At 41.3% G+C, this 17,155-nt stretch overlaps 2 protein-coding genes across 7 annotated transcripts; one reads left to right on the top strand and one right to left on the bottom strand.

Moving 5' to 3' along the window:
* Positions 1-9,224: 9,224 nt before the first annotated feature.
* On the top strand, positions 9,225-10,882 carry LOC124300316 (ubiquitin-60S ribosomal protein L40). The gene is made up of 3 exons (XM_046754274.1): positions 9,225-9,358; positions 10,040-10,239; positions 10,566-10,882. Exons 2-3 carry the CDS (start codon positions 10,050-10,052, stop codon positions 10,760-10,762), a joined length of 387 nt encoding a protein of 128 aa, XP_046610230.1. The 5' UTR covers positions 9,225-9,358; positions 10,040-10,049; the 3' UTR covers positions 10,763-10,882.
* Positions 10,883-11,076: 194 nt separating this feature from the next.
* LOC124300315 (polyphosphoinositide phosphatase) lies at positions 11,077-16,893 on the bottom strand. 6 transcript variants are annotated; one of them, XM_046754268.1, is made up of 14 exons: positions 16,683-16,890; positions 16,319-16,544; positions 15,329-15,496; positions 14,308-14,701; positions 13,964-14,210; positions 13,682-13,877; positions 13,395-13,593; positions 12,721-13,308; positions 12,524-12,636; positions 12,193-12,433; positions 11,892-12,107; positions 11,629-11,811; positions 11,402-11,570; positions 11,077-11,319 (listed from the first exon to the last, which is right to left on the bottom strand). In XM_046754268.1, the coding sequence occupies exons 1-14, from the start codon at positions 16,764-16,766 to the stop codon at positions 11,218-11,220; spliced, it is 3,126 nt and encodes a 1,041-aa protein (XP_046610224.1). In that variant the 5' UTR covers positions 16,767-16,890; the 3' UTR covers positions 11,077-11,217. The 6 variants fall into 6 exon arrangements, with proteins under 6 accessions (XP_046610224.1, XP_046610225.1, XP_046610226.1 ...); XM_046754269.1 differs by having other exon boundaries at positions 14,323-14,701; XM_046754270.1 differs by lacking the exon at positions 15,329-15,496 and having other exon boundaries at positions 16,683-16,889.
* Between the last annotated feature and the right edge of the window lie 262 nt (positions 16,894-17,155).

Here is a 17,155-nt window from a genome sequence, read left to right as displayed (position 1 = left end):
CGAGCCCATTGGCCACGGGGTGAGTCCAAGGTGAGAAGGTCACCTTGTTCCGTTGAAATCGTTGCTGCGAAAAAGATTCGGCTGGGGTTGCTTCGTGGTAAAAATCGCGGTAAAAGCCGCCGAACCAGAATGACTCGGTGGTAAAAATACCCGAAATACCGATGCACGCCCCAAAAGGGAAAGAGTTTTTATCGTGCCCGGATATGAAAGGTGGAGTCTGCATGCACGGCATGCGGAGTCGTCCGCTGTTTGACGTCGGGCTTACAGAGATAGAGAAGAGCTTGCAGACTGCGGCAGCATCGCTACGGTGCAAGAGGCGCATTCAACGCTCGCAAAATATGATGATGTAGAAAACTTTTCTGTATAACAGTTTTCAAGAAGAGGATATTCTGCTCGTATAAGCTTTAAATATATTTCAGTAGCTACTCTTGACGTGGTTATACGTACGTACACCACATACGCGAATCGGTGTAAGGATGGCACAAATATACGTACGTACGTGCCTGTGTGCACGCTGCAGGTATACCCACGTATTACGCTCTCGAAATATCTTGGTCGGGGATCTCGCAAGTTGACTTCTTAAACTCCCACACTAAATAAACTCGGAGACATTTAATTTGCATACACTTACAGGTACCTCGTCCCGTATCCGCCCTTCCGCTGCAGGCCGAACCGCGCAGTGATCCGGCATTGCATTCGTTCCGAATCCTCTACCCCCAAAACTTCCTGACCCAATTTTACAGGGGGACTGACTGCATCGCGTGACCTAGCCATGCACCTGCGGCATTTCGAATCAAGTATTCATCTCACTTCCTCTCGCCGCTCGCTATCTTCCCCGCACCCAAACTTCCGGCTCCTTTTTTGCCTCCTCCGAAATGCACACTCCCATGGTATCGCACTTTCATCCCTCGATCGTAGAAAGGAGTGTTTTTGAGACCCCTTTTTTTATTCTCCCTGTTCGTCGCTTGGCAGAAGGAAACTTACCTGGTGAAACTTCGTGGCATCGCGAAAGAAAAAAGGATTATCATCCTTTATAGGGGCGGGTACAGCTTGGCCGGTCACAAATCGTACCTATTTTTAGGAGATCTTTTTTTTTAAGAATATGACTACACTTACAGCAATCCGAGTTTCAGGGCCTTATTACTTATAGTTTCATGAATATTTTAGAATTTTTTCATTGAAATTAATATGAAAATGGCGGTATGGCGCGTATAAATAACGAACGAGCACGTTTTTAATCCGGTGGCGCAGATTCCTCGGTCAATTTTAATCCGGTCGACTTGAAATTTTGACACAATCTTTGAAACTTGTTTATCGATTCGAGCTCGTGGCTAAATTTTTGAATTTCAATCACGAAATTGTGTACAAATTTTTGGTTGAAGAATGAAATTTTTTCTTCAACATTCGAACAATGAAATTTATCTATCCGTTAAAAGTTGAGCGGTGATGTGTCGATTTGTAAAAAAGTCCTCGAATTTAAATTCGTTCGCTACTTGTTCACGTCATGCCGCCATATTGTTATTGACGTCAATGAAAAAATGCTAAAATGTTCTTGAAACTATAAACAATAAAGCTCTCGAACTCAAACTGCTCCGAGTGTTTTCATTTTATTTGAAAATATTCCTAAAATTAGGTTCAATTTTAGACCGTCCAAGCCTTACCCCCTCCCCTTAAAAGAGTGGAGCACTTTCATCCTTCGAGGATAAATATATCGGATTTATTTCGAAAATTAGCCTTAAATTGATACTTACGATTAGGTAGCCTCATCATTCATCGCGCATCAGCTGCGTTATGTAGACTCCCTTTGTAACGAGGAGTCGAGGGCAGCGAAGTGATTGAATGAACCGCGAGGGCTCATCAACTGTCTAATTTAATGGGACGTTGGAATGATTGGCTGAGTTGTAAACGGCTCTGATATATAAGCTTTGCCGAAGGGTGGCGAAGCGAATGACGAGTAGATAATTCTCCAACCCTCCGATTCGTCAGTTATTACAATTATTCGAGATTCCGGAAGACTGTAACTTATCTGAAGTACCTCCTTCGGAAGAACTCTTACAACGTACTTACAGCGTCGAAGCAGACGAATTTAAGATACTTGTCGTCTGGGTTTGACAGGCAATTGTCACGGGAGAATGTTTCAGTACGTAAAAACGATCGCCGAAAAGCTCGGGTGACTATCGTCAGCGCTGTTGAAATTACAGCGAATTAATGACGGTGAGAATTAATCGGACTTGAGCGTTAATTTGCAACAACGGCATATCGAGAGTTGAAACATGCCGACAAGCATTCGTTACAATCCGTATAATATCGTCTGTAAAAAAGTTGAGCTTGGAAAGAGATGAAGGAACGAAGAAATCCCCGTTCGCCGGTTATTGCAATGCCTGGCTAAACATTCGGCAAAGGCTCAAAGCGCGGAAAGATTGAGTTATCTTTGATTCCTCGGCACGCGGATGCCTACAACGTGAAAATTCAAAGCGGTTTCAAATTTCCGATGAAAATACGGGGCTGCTTCGATCGATGCTTCGGTAGAAGTTTCGTACACAGTGGTGTTTTATTGAATCCTCCTGTACACGGAGTATATATGCCGAGAAAATCGCCGTCGACGGATGAAATTCTGAGGTAACAAAGTAGCCCCGTGGACCACGAGTATTAGCCCGGGGAGCATCCGGAGTTCTTTGAAAGAGTCGCGATCCGTGCCTCAAACCTGGCGAAGATCGGCGACGCGAATCGCGATAATAGCACGTGTCAGGGTGAGGGTAAGGGTGGGTGAACACACACGTCTCCGCACCCCGATAGAGGCTGCAAAGAAAATTCCTCCTCCCTTGACCTATGCGCTATTCTTAGCTCACCTCGATTCCGAGAGCCTCCCGAAGCCTGAAGGCAACGAGACTCTCCAAGGGTCCCTCATGCGGGGCTCCCGAGGGTATCAACCCTCCATTATCGGGCTTATTAAATACCTTACATCAACCAAACGACACCCCCACACCCCCTCCTTATATCCGCCAGACACACAACACCCTCGTGTTATTGTACAACCAGAGCTTGCGATACCGATGGCACAGACATCGGTTCGAGGATACACAGCGAGTCTGTATGGTCGACGGAAAGATTACGCTGGCTTCGGTCAGCATCGGCTTACAATGCAGCGTCCATATCGATATTGGGGAAATTCGATTGGTTCGCAATTTATTGGGAACTTTGGAATTATCGATCGCGATGAGTGAGTGAAAAATTTACACGTTGTTGCATTTTTTTCTCGTAATATCTGACGCTGATTAACAAGCTCAAATTTCGTGTATTGCAGTTTGTCGGTAGGTTAGGAAGTGGAAGAAGAACTTCTGGAAATGACGTGTCGAGGAACATTTGCAAACTCGCAACGTGGATGCAAATACAAATCTTACACACGCGAAAAATAGGATTCGCGGTTTCGAGAAGATGTATATGTATATGTGTGCATTTTAGATGAGGGATCAGAAGCTGAGAATCGAGAGAGAGCGAGAGGGAGGGAGGGAGGGAGGGAGAGGAGGAAGACTGACGATGAGAGTTGCAATTTAGTTTCCTGGCATAGCAGTATACGCAGTGATAGTTTAATGATCTTCCTAACTCAGATGAGCTTTTCATTATTAGTTCGCCTCGGGGATTACGACGGTACAATTCTGTGTGTACCTACCTACAGCAGAGTTAACCTGCCGCAACTGTTTAATTAATCACTGATTGTAACCCAATCACCTACTCGATGGTCACCTTACATCTAATTACCGTACCATTTCCTGTGTTATCAGCTATTCGAGACACCCTCGAGGCGAGGGATTAGTAATTGCTTAACGTCGTGCAATACTGATAATTGAAATGATCCGGTTGTGATTCTGATTCTCTGTTCAGTTGTTGGTAAACACGAGAAGTGAGATTTTATGGGTCATCAGATTTGTATGGTCAACCAAAATTCAAACGTCAGAAATGAACTGCAATCGATGTAAGTTTTGTACAACGAATTCTAAGCCGTATCTCCTAGAGTGGTTGAAAAACAAAGTTCTTTTTTATCTCTCTCATTCCCTGAAACGTTAATGTTTGATAGAAGAAAGATCCTCTCAAACTGACTATTAAAGCTGATTCTTCGAGCTTTCAAAACCTCTGAAACAACACGTTACAGTCATCTGAAGCTACTTTTTCGAACCACCCTAATATTCTCGCACAGTTGGTGTTTAATCGAGTGATGTACGCGAATGTAAAAATAAGCTCGACTAACTCAACCTGGAAAGGAACGGGCACTGAAATTTCTGCTGAAAAGTTTTGCAGAAATGAATATAAAATCCGTACAACAAGTCAGAATGAACTTGGTAAGACGAAGCTCGGTTTGAGACACGGTTCGGTGCACGGAGAATAAGAAACGTTCATTGTTCTTCAATTTATATGTAATTATGCATTACCTCAAGTCTTTGCGATCATGAATAAATTGCAGACCGTGCTCCACTTTTTGGTAGAGATTTTGCGAACGGTAGATTTCAGACGACTAATGGGAGAATCTTTTCTTACTGTACCGATTTAGAATAGCGATGTGACGAAAGTCCAAAGAGTTGGATTTGGACTTTATAAAGTGAAATTCAAAACGTTTGTAAAGGAATAGCGAATACATTTGGAATTCCACCGTTTTCCCAACCTTCCTGACGGTAGCAACGGACATCGATGTCTGACGGAAAGAAAAACAGTTCATTAGGTGTAAAATATGAGAATGTTCTCGTTGACGATTGTCAATTATTCAACGGACAGAGAAAACGTTCGAACGTGAATTACGGTAATGGTTCCGAAAATCTGTCGACGAAGGAAGACAAAGAGGAGAATATGGCGTGTGGGTGGCGAGGAAAAAATGAAACGTAAAGGAGATTACGCTGATTGTAAGCTACGGGAAAAACCTTAGGTACGGCAATTAACTATTGTTTGGCTTCGCGGGCCAGGTTGTTAAGAGGGCTGAAGGCAAGCAAAGAGCTTTTGTAATTACAGAAACAACTCGGAACGCCATTGAGCCCCAATAATTCCAATATCGAAGCGTAATTTAATAAAACTCTCCCCCCCCCCCTCTCTCTCTCTCTTAAGATATAGCGTATAAAAGCCGCCGTGTTCTTCTCGGTGTACGTAAGCCTCGGAGGTTTTCCTGAACGGTTTGGAACGATGGCACGTCGCTGGACTCTCGCGGTCTTGCCGAGCGAACACCGCCTTGATTAACCCTTCGCTAAATTTTATTTCTCATCCTGCGCACAAGAGCGCAATATATCTCCTTACCTCGCGTTTACGGGTTATCTGCCACTCTCTTTATCATCCCGGGAACTTGCGCCGAGTCTTCGCATCGGGCTAAAACAAAGTGGTTGTCTTGTATCAGGCGGAGCTTGAATTTCCCGTAAAAACCAACGGGACAAAAGGATTCTAAAAAATGTGGAAACACGGGTGAGATCGTTGGTTTGTAGGCAACGCCTGAAAGTTTTTCGAGGAACTGGATATACATACAGGCCGTCGTCCTTGGAACCGTACACCAACAATCAGCTTGAGACCAGAGGACGATCCTGACACCCTGATGAGAAATGGTCTCTCAAACTTCATTTCATTGTCAATGTAACTGACGTCCGTCGCCGATGATGAATAACCCGAGACGAGTTTTGTGAATCCAAAATTTCGCGTCACGAGTAGGTACCTAAGAAGAATCGAGTTTTTCGCAGAATGCAAGCCGTATAATCCAGCATCAGGAGCATGGAAAGCGTGTCTTTCCCATTAGTCGAGATTAACACCGGCGTGCAGGTATCGTTGAACGATTTTTGAAAATTCCTGAAGCGCGAAGAACGGAGTCGCGATAATTTATGAATCGTGTGACGCGAAAGGATCCGAGCCTTGAAGGGCGAGACTGTCTGCAGGATGGGAAGAAGGGATGAAGAAGAAAGGTACAAACGTACATATATACCGGACAAAGAGTATACGAGGAAACGGCTGCGTTTGACAGAGGCTTTAGTGCTGTAATTCCGGTTCGCTCGATCGAGACTAAAACGTCCAAACCCAAGTCGAGCCCCCGTCGAAATCCGAGACCTGACTTTCATCGATCAGTCCGCACCCTGCAGACAGTTGCGTTGCCACCGCGACTCAAGCCTAGAGCTGTGATACTAATTTTGCGTCGAAGACATTCTAAGGTCGTGAAAAATTTTGCGACTTTTTTTTACGGTTTTCCCTTATCCTCGTTATCTCTTCTCCAAATTTGCGATACTAAAAATGCACTCGGTTGTCATGAAAATCGATATTTTCAGCCTGGAATCACGAATCCGTTTTCGAATCTTCAAAAGTTGTTTCGTACAATGCAAGTCAGAAGAAGTTCCTTCTGCGTACGAATTATTCTATCATGATTCGTCAGCTCTGAATCACAGGTTAACGCAAATTAGTTTCAGACTTAAGCCTTGTTCCCGACGTTGAATGCCGTGCGAATGAAATTCTAAAGTTTTTAAATTATATCTCGACTTATTCGTGATTGGTGATAATTATGAATAGCTGTGCGATATTGGCCTGCCTGGGAACCTGTCCATAGAGCAGGAATGATCTTTGGGTAGAACCTCGGCATATTGGGTTATGTAGGGAGAAGGGACCGGCCGGGGTTCAATACATCCGTTTTGATGGCTGTGAAGCTATATATATGCATAAATGTATATACATATATATACATATATATATATCCGCACAAGGTAAGTGTACATCCGATTTGAGGAGCGATCGTTAGGCCGGCGAACCTGGGAGGAGGTTCGTCGTTAGGAAAGCAGTAAAGTAGAGAATCGGATTGCCTTTTCTCTTCCTGTTATATATCCTTCGATGCAGCGAAGGCTGCTCCGCGATTCGAGCTGTCTACGCGTTTCCTCCTCATCGATCGATCCATCCGGTCTCGATTTGCGCCGGTATCAGTCCGCACAATGAAAGATACCTGCATTACGGCGCGTTCACCGATCAGAAAATGTGTAAAGAGTCATTTAACCCTCGATTGCCCGGCTGCACTGACCACCGGTTCCATTCCATTCACTTGGTCGACTGATCAGAAATCGCACAGAGAGCCAGCCATTCAGCGATCGATCGCTTGCACACCGCAACTCGCGCTGCACGTATGTCACACAAGTATACACGTATGTGTGTATAAATGCACATGTGGGAACCGTAAGTACGTCATTGCGGCCTGCGGAGCTTGCAGCATCGAACGACGAGGAAACGCAGCCACTGTGCACTGAATCATTCACCCCTCGGTCTTTCTTTGCCGATGCATGCGAGTTGTACAACCGTGTGCATGCACAGGTGTTCCTCCGTCCGGGACTTTCCTTGGTTTCGTTCGTCCAAGTTTGTCCAAGAGCGTGGAAATCTGAGGAAAAATACCGTAAAAACGGCCTCTTTCGCCGTCAGATCCTCCCTGAACTAATGCATTATACATTTCTCGGATAGCTGTAAACCGAACACCTGCAAGTATTCGCCGGAAAACGCGGGTGTCTCTATGATCAAAGACTCGTTTAAGTCCCCGATTAACTCCGCACGAGGTTTTCATTATAAACCGTAAAGTCCAAGTTAACCATTCAAATTTAATTGCATCAGAGCTATTTTAATTTTTCGTCCCATTTTTTCAACGATTGGGACAACCGCGTTTCTTCGCGAAAATTGGCCCCACTGCTCAGCGAATACCGTAAATACTGAAATTGCATTGCTTCAACGTAACTAATTTGTCCAAAAAATTAGCCGTTTCAGAATCACTGCGACTTATACATACGCGCGCGTAAAGCGAGCCGCGCTAATTGCTAACACGAGTTTAACCAGGCAGGATGACCGTGATAAAAGCAATACGTATGTACGCGCATTCTCGACATATGCGGGTAAAAAAATTTCACCTAGAATCACGTACCTACACATTTTTTCCGACGTGTTTGTTTATCAAACTCGGTGATTGATTGGCGTTCCACTGCTGGAATTATTCAACTGAACGTGATATTGTTTCTTTTGAATTCGACCTGCACCTATAATTTGCTGAACAGAGTTTTTTTTCTTTTCTTTCTATCTTTTTTTTTTTTGGAAACGTTTGGATTTAATTGAAACTCTAACAGAGATATTTTAACTCGTGGAAAATTTTAGGAGCGCAGGTGCTCGGTTTTGAATAATCCCCGCGAGTCGCGCCTTACCGTATTAAAGATTACGTGTAGTTATATAACCCGGTAGCCAAGATCTTTGAGGATAATTAGCGCGGTGCTTGGCGTAGAGGATACTATTAAAGGCTAACCCGATCACTTGGCCCGAGTGGTGTGCCTTCCCGTTGTAAGACGAGGGACATTCAGGTCAGGCGTAAAGTTCAAGGGTTACTACTGAAATTTGCATATTGCTCGATCCGACCCGGCAGGCCCAGCCTCTTAAGACCTCCTAAATGGGATGTTCTTATATGTGCTCACCGGGTTCAACATCGCCGTAGGGTGCTTCAGGAATGCATACTTTGCGGAAATTAATTCCCACACCTTGCAGCATTAAGATATTTGATGCACTACGTAATTGTATAAATTTCGCTGTAATGGTTAACTAGTGATACGAATCTATGCTAATACATAATGCAGAAGTATCCTGGATTTTTTATTCTTTATTTAATATCTGCAGTATAGCATCTATACTGAAGTATATCTACAAAGCAAAATTCGTTTGTAACAAGAATGAAATAATGTGACCCAATTATTCATAAATACTCTACTTTATGAACAATACATGAAAAGCAGAAATTTTTTATCCACGAAACATCTTCGTTGTGGGGTTTTTATAAACTCTATAACTTCAGGGGAAGTTTATAAAACTTGGAAAAATAATTTAATGGGAAAAAGAAATTTCATTGTGGTTAAAAAAATTTTAAACAATGATTATCGAAACGTACTCAGCTCACTTTAAATTGATTATTACGTTCTTTCTCTTTCGTTTAAAACTGAAATGTAATGCCAACAGTTTAAGATTGTTACCCATGCAGTGCGGTTTTGCATGACTTATGAAATTGCATGTTAAACATCTCCCGTCGATAAAGAAGCGAGCAGATCAGTAACACGGCTTTTTATCACTTACCCGCAGAGTAATAGTTATGAAAACTTGCCTTGAGGTGACCGTTTTTTAATTCCTCCGACAATTACAATTTCAAGACAGTTCAAGACATCCCGCCAGTAGATAATCCTCTTTTGAATCAGAATCGAGCGCTGAACGATTCGACTGCAAAGTGACGCACCAGCCGGCCTGCTTATCGATAGTCTCGAATGTAAGAGAAACGGATGTTGGAGCGCCTCTAGCGGCGAATCTTTCCGTTAAGTAGGCTTGCGACAAACACGTTGTCGAATCGGTAAGTCGAGTAATTTCTGTATATTTCGCATATTGGTACCAAAAACCGGACTGAACCGTCGACTGTGCTCGAAAATCCCAACAATGTTGAGTCGGCCCGATCTTAGCTCGATAAATTTTCCGCAACGCTTCCAACGAAATGTTGACAAAACAATTGCTCGGAAACAACGTTGCTGTCGACCCCCATGCGCATGGGATGAATTCATCCGATTCGAAATTTTCCAGTTTTACTTTTAACGCTCGCTTTGATTTCGCCCAATACCTCTACTCCCTAATTCACGGTCTTGGAGCAATTGAAGTCTAGTTAAACGGTTCCACTCGTCCGAATCCATTCCGGCTCTCGGACAAACGTCATAATCCGGATTTCCGCGACGGTATGAGCGCTGATAGTTTTATACAATTCGCGTGATTTCAACGACCGTAAATGCCTAGCGATTTCGCGTCCGCGTCGTCTGCTCGTAATTCGAAACGTTGACTAGCGAATAACCCTATTTTCACCTCTTTAATGGAAGTCGTGCATCAGTCGGATTAGGTTATGCTATCAATCTGCTAGATAGCGTGCACCTCTCGAAAAAATTCTATCTAAAATATTTGTTTTCCCACCTTAACCCGCTTTTTCCTGAACCGTATATTTTTTGTGTGAAAAACAATTTTGATAACCGTGTATATGCTTGTTGCGCAGGTGAGCCACAATGCAGATCTTCGTAAAGACCCTGACGGGCAAAACCATCACCCTTGAGGTGGAGGCGTCCGATACCATCGAAAATGTCAAGGCTAAAATCCAGGACAAAGAGGGAATCCCTCCAGACCAACAGCGACTCATCTTTGCCGGCAAACAACTCGAGGATGGCCGTACTCTTTCAGACTACAACATCCAGAAGGGTAAGAGAATCAATGATTGGATCATTTTTGTTATATTTTTCATTTCCATTTGTTCTGTTATCCGAACGCTGATTTTATCTTACCTAAAACACCATGTTTCATCTAACAGCTTTGCTGAGATGATTAAATGTTTATATATACATAAAAAATGCGGAATTGAATGGAAGTGAAAGCAAATCACTGAAAAAGAGGTAAAGTCGTTGCATCTTTTGACTGGCAGCGACTAACTAGGACTCATCGAGCAAAATTATTTTACCCAATTTCTCAAAAATTATTTCTGTATACACATTGATGGAAATCACTAATTATATGATCCCAATTTTCAGAATCTACGCTTCACTTGGTGCTGAGACTCCGCGGTGGTGTCATTGAACCCACGCTCCGTATTCTTGCCCAGAAATACAACTGCGACAAGATGATCTGTCGCAAATGCTATGCACGACTCCATCCCCGTGCTACCAACTGCCGCAAGAAGAAGTGTGGCCACACAAACAACATCCGCCCCAAGAAGAAGCTGAAGTAGATCTTTTGCCCGATTCATTTCTCCAGGCCATGGGAATTATGGAATCTGTACCAAACTATGTATCGTGCGCCTGTATCTTTCTTATTCTCGATTCCAATAAAATCTAAGTGATCAATTACACATATTGAATCATCGTATTCCATTTTACACGTCAATACTTACTGGGAATCACATCGTTCACTCGCCACTTCTTGTTTCCCTACTTTGCATTTATAGTAGTCGCACTTTAAATTACACGCTGACTAAAGCAAATGTTTCATTCCTTTCAAATTTTGTATCCCACGAAGAAAAGTATTCGGTTGAATCAGCGAAAATTATCTTGAAGCTGTTCGTTTATTAGATTAATGATAAATATCTCTGGTCTAAATGCATTTTAAATTCATATATATATATATATATATATATATATATATGTATATATATTACAAATAATTGGCTTAATATCTATGATTGAATTACGAACTTCTGCATACTCCGTTCCGTCTAGTTAGCATTTGCTCTTGAACGTAATTTTCGTACAAAATCATGTCATTAGGATTTGGCATTGAACCACCGATCTAAAAACGAGAGCCAAAATTTATATCGCGATCTTATAATTTTCGTAACTGTTCATGAAAATATTATACATTTTATTTATACCTTGGCTCTCCTCACGTATTGTCCATAAATACTGATACTCGCGTCTTTTACAAGAGGAAGAGAAACTTTGGCGTTCAAACACTCTGGAAAGGATGCCTGCTGAACCAATTTAGATCGTATTTTTGAATGATCTGTTGGATAGGTTGCATTCCTACCTATTAGCACATACCTGAAAATATACTTGGCATGAGTAATTACACTTCTTAATTAAACCGATGCCTGCTTACCTTTTGTACAAAAGAATATCTGCCCTCTTCGGAGACTCTGGTTGGGTTCCGTAGACTTCTCGCATTGTCGGAAACAGGGATTCAAATGAAACTAGATCAGAACTATCCTTCGATGCAGTCAATTGAGAGTCGTTAGCATTTTGGTGGCTCTCGTCATCGTCAGAGCTAGAGTCCAAACTCGAACTGCGTGAATAGACGGGAACAACTTGTTATCGAAGTCGGAAACTGTCTCGTATTCGATCTTAGTACAGAGCTTTACTCACCTGGCACTAGACGCTGTACTGCTGGTACTGCTTTGACCAGTCATAGACGGATTTTTCATGTTTGCATTTTTGTTACCTGTTTCTTCTCGTCTCCTCCCTGGCCTTACTCGCACAGCAAAGGGGCTGAAGTTTGTTGTAAAATTAGGCATAAAATCTCTGACCGAGTGGCTTATTTTGTAGGCATACACATCGACTAATACTGATAATTCGTGAGGGCTGAAATGTTTAAATGCAAATTCAATATCAATTTACAGTAAAATTTTGCGACGGAGTAATTCGCACTAAAAAAGCATAATCCTACCGATGATAATCGTAATATACGTCTACCATTTCTTCTTGCGTGTGCTGTAACTGGATCATTTCTGAACAAGACTTGGTGACTTCATTAAGAGCGTAAGGAAGACACTTCAAAACGTTTTTATCCCACCATTGAGTCAATACTTTTGTTCTTCGAGTATATTTACATGCTGGCTTGTGATGGAGGTAGTAATCAGTTACAAGTTCCCATAACGGAGTTTTTCCTTCTTCCGGAACAAATAATCCTAAGCATTGAGAAGACAGTTGTTACTTCGAAATGCCAAGTCAACCACATGAACTAATAATTTCTAGAAAACCGATGCACTTTCACAGACCTAAAAAGAGATTAATTGTGTGTTGTTTTTCCTGATCGCTGAAAGTGTTGCTGAAATATCTGCTCAACGTCTGCATGATATCATTGCCTTGACTCGTCCACGGTGCAGTTTTCCTGGAAATAACATCAATTGCAGCAATATTTTACTTCTACATGCATTGACGTCATGTCCTTCGTCAGCAGTCCAGTTTCTTTTACCTGTATGTTTTTATCCTATGTACCAGCTGCGAACCTCCATACTGCAATGCCAAAGTGTCACCGTGATCTTCGTACAGCTCTTCAAGTAGCCGTACGCAGTCGGAGTCGAATTCCAACTTTGGAGTTTCTAGCACTCCCAAAGCACACAATTGGAAGCCCAAGGCACATTTTCCAATTGCAAACTGAGCTGTGTTGGTTCGATCCAAGCAATCCACGCAATTCGTCCTAATGATTCCAGTTTGCACAGTTCCTCTCCTCATAAAGCATTGTCTCACTTTATTTTCAATCGAATCGATCTCCGATTTTTCCAGACCTTCTGACGCCTTTGAATTACTGTCGCGATCAGATGTAAATTGACCGGTAGAACTTATTCGCGGTAAACTTAAGCTGAGCGTTGTTTTTGAATCGTTTCTTGTCATGCCTGAAAGAGTCGAGTTTAAGTCATTCCTGTGAGGTTTCTTGTTGCTATTAGCTGTTGAGAACAAATTTCTCTGGCTGTAGTACGGATTTTGTGATTGGAAGATTCCGGTTTTCAGTACAGCACTGTGTGCTATATTCGCTAGTCGCCCCATTACATTCGCTTCTTTGCTGTTGAACGAATATCATAACTGTAAGATTAGTAGTAAAATAGGGCAAGAAGGTTTGGAATAATAAAATAGCATTTTGAGGCTCACCCCTTATTCTTTCTAGCCATATCGAAACTGATATATTGTATAATATGTTCGGGTGGTAGAAATTGATTCAAGTATCTCACAGCCATACTGAGCTCCTCGCTCAAAGTGCTTTCGTGTTTCTTCTTTTCTCTCTTCTTCACCAAATTCAATATTATGATTGGCGATCCGTATCTTTTCAATAGTTGATTGAAATGAGCACCTACAGTAAACCGACGGTTACCAAGTTTATTACCCGCTTGATTTCCTTAATGTTTGCAATGTAATATATTGTGAAAAACCTTCGATACCTGCAGTTTCAACGTAAGGATCGGTCAGATCGCAGGTGATCGTAGGTTTGGGAACCATTTTACTGACATCCTGTCTCCAGTGGCCAGGGACAGAGCCGCGCATCTGTACGAAGGAACTGAAGTGGCCGTGACTGAAAGAGCTGATACCTGAGTCATGGACGATCTGCTCGGTTTCTACTTCATTTGCGACATCTCCCTGAATTATATTAATGTTTCAGAGATTTAAAAGTGCAGCCTGCAAGTGAAAACGAAATTCTAAGTTGTATCAACTTGTCAACTCACATCAAAATTTGCACCTCTCTTTAGGAATCTGGTCCCTGCGTATTTGGTACTTCTTCTAGCGATTATAGTGACGTACATTGACCTCCCAAAAATGCTGATATTGGACTGTCCAATAAATCCGTGTGTTATGTATAAAATCCAATCAGGATGTAAATATGTTTCTACAGGTAGCAAGAGGTGTGAATTCCACACAAAGCGCCGGTTCGGATTACTGCGTACTCCGTAATTAACGATTTTATGATCGAATCTGACAAAGTGAGAAAATGGAAAGTTTATATTTATGCATTGAAAAAATTACATTCAAACAATTAACCGGCCGATTGCATTTGAAATAAGCTGCTAACACATTATTCTCATACTCGCTGGTCTCTGGATTTTCTCTAAACGCCCACATGTTGAAAAAATCTTCAGAATCTTCAACATCGTCCGCTTCATTTTTGTTTTCTGGATTTGCCGTTGGAATGTCTGATTTGATGTGTCTGGGTGGCGCCATATTGAACTGTAAGGTCTGCGTCAGATCGTAGGAGTAGCTGAAGTAGAAATTACTGCTAAGGTCAATGTTTTGAAACATTTTTACATATCTCTGTTCATCGGGATGAAAAAGTCGGACTGTATCATTTGGAATGTAAATCATGGCAGTGTCCTCCGTTTTGTACAAGGTATGGTGACCGATTACAGCGACTCGACACCTCTTTGTAACCAGAATGATATAGTATCCCTCCAAGAAACGGACGAATCCTAATAGAGAGCATAGAAGGTTTATAAGTTGCCAGATTCATGTCAGGACAGTGGTAGAAGTGTGTTTAAAGATAATTATTATATTTAATTAGCTCGATGTCGACGATGTCAAACTACAGAACTTGCTCTATGCATAATAAGGATCGACAATTGACTCAGCACTACTAAATGAATCGTGCAAAAGATACATCAGCTACATTAAATTAACAGTTTTATACCGATTCAAATTATATAAACTGTTTATGGATTAAGAATTTATGATTTATGATTAACGTACAAATGCTTCTGAATACATGAAAACATGCTTTCTCTGAGTAATCGTTACCCAGACCACATTTGACTCTAACTACAAGTGATAAATACTCTACATGCTTGATTTTTACGGAAGTGCAGCCAGCGTGTTTCAACATGCTAGAATACAGGGCAACTGTGCGAGACCTTTTCATTTTACATGATTTATTGCTGACGATACTTTCATGCGAATTTTATTCAACACCAACCCATGCCTGCCTGCTGAAGCACATTAAAGGTATAAATGATTACAAACAAAAAGTAAACAATATGAAGTATGTGACACGTGTTATGGGTAAGATGTAACTAATTGTCAGTGAGCGTGGTAAGCCTTACCAAGGAGGCCAAAAGCCGGTACTAGCCTTGGAAAAGAATCTCGTTGCCATACTGTCTTCCAGGTGAATCGTGTTTGGGTTGGTTTATGTTGTGTTGCTTGCAATTCTTGTTTCTGCGGCTCTTCGTTAGTAGCCTCGCAGGTTGTTGTTGGTTCGTGATTAAGTTTGCCTTAGTAGCGAGTATAAATGTGAGTGAACTGGGTCTCTTCAGCGCAGTTTAGGTTTTACTAGCTTCTCACTTATGCCAAATATGGATAAAATAATTGAGCAGCTAGGAACAAAATGAGCTTCGTATTCTTTTTTCAGTCAGAATGTTATTTAACTGTTATAAAAACCTCAATACTTTTAAAATGAGTTTAATTAAAACAAAATTGTAATCTTTTATCATCTTATTTGCATACTAAAGTATGGAATAATCGACATACTGTACAACTTGAAAGTTGTTTTCAAAAGCATTGAGTAATATTTTATTCATATTGAATGCATTGACACATTTTTTTTCCACTGAGTCATATTCATTTACTTATGCATATTTTTCATCTCAATCCTCAAATAAAAGTAAACAAAATCAAGACGACACGCGAACAATATTTGACTGTGTTTCAATCAGACAATTTCAAAACAGAAGCAATTAATAAGACTCAAGGTGACGGTGATTAAAACGATAGTCAATATTGAAAGCTGCGAGAGTAAGAGACCCAATATTTTCTACGAATAGACTAAAATAGAAAATCTATGCAAAAAATAGGACCAAGACAAAGAAAAAAAAGTGAAAAAAAAAACAAGGAGAATTACACAAGAACTCTTGGTGAAATGTGATACAGTCTAAAGCATTTTACATGCAATTGAGTGAGACTGGCATTCAACTAACAGCGATTAATCTAAAATCATATGAGGATGATGATATCTGGTTAAACTTGATCGTCCATCATCCAACACCCAGTCCAACTTGTTTCATTCTCCACAAGTAACACGTTGCTGAATGATTTACCAATTATTCCAAACGCCGATACAACACGGGAAACTCCGCCAGTGTTGCTTCGCTGTCCCATCCGGCTGCGGTTACCTATATCGATTTTGTTAACCAGATCTTTAATCTCTTCGCTCGTGTACTCCCTCTTGTCGTCATGAACTATCAGCTCCCTTGGGGACATTCTATCGATTTGCAAAACGCGAAATCTCGTTTGCGTATTGTTCGAGCCCATCAAATAAAAGCACTGAAAAACATATGTCTATTACTCTATATAATCTGACAAATCATTCGTGGTCTATTGTTCATATATACGTTGAATGACAGGAGGAAAGTATCAAGATCGGCAAAGGATACGTCAAAGATTGAGGTTATCTCTACTTACAAATTTTGTTTCGTACAGGGCGATCTTTTGTATCGATGAAATAATCGGGTGAAACATTATGTTGGGCTTTATTGGTTTCTCCATTCCGATTAACCAACGATATTCCTACGTTACTCTGTAATAACGAGTATATTCACACCAAAATACGCCCACATACGAAATCACAATGGACATAGCATACTGACAAGCCGTCTGCTCACAGCTGTCATTCGCAATGCTTACATCTGTAGATGCTAGCGATAAGTCATTTAAAATCATATTTGTAGCAGAAAAAATTTTGAGATAGCAGCTCGTGTCGATTTATGAATTTGAAAAAAAAACATTATCATAATTTAGTAACGTGAATGAGATACTCGATGTTAATCTAACATAACCTATAAAAATGACAAAATACTTACGCAACTGTAGAATTTCGCTACCGAAGATGGGAAATAAAAATTTGTTTTTCAGCCTACTTCAACTTGAGAACATTC

Source organism: Neodiprion virginianus, chromosome 3 (assembly GCF_021901495.1).
Source record: "Neodiprion virginianus isolate iyNeoVirg1 chromosome 3, iyNeoVirg1.1, whole genome shotgun sequence".
In the NCBI taxonomy this organism is placed as follows: domain Eukaryota; kingdom Metazoa; phylum Arthropoda; class Insecta; order Hymenoptera; family Diprionidae; genus Neodiprion; species Neodiprion virginianus.
The sequence above is the reverse complement of the archived record's forward strand: the minus strand, read 5'-3'. Positions and strand labels throughout refer to the sequence as shown.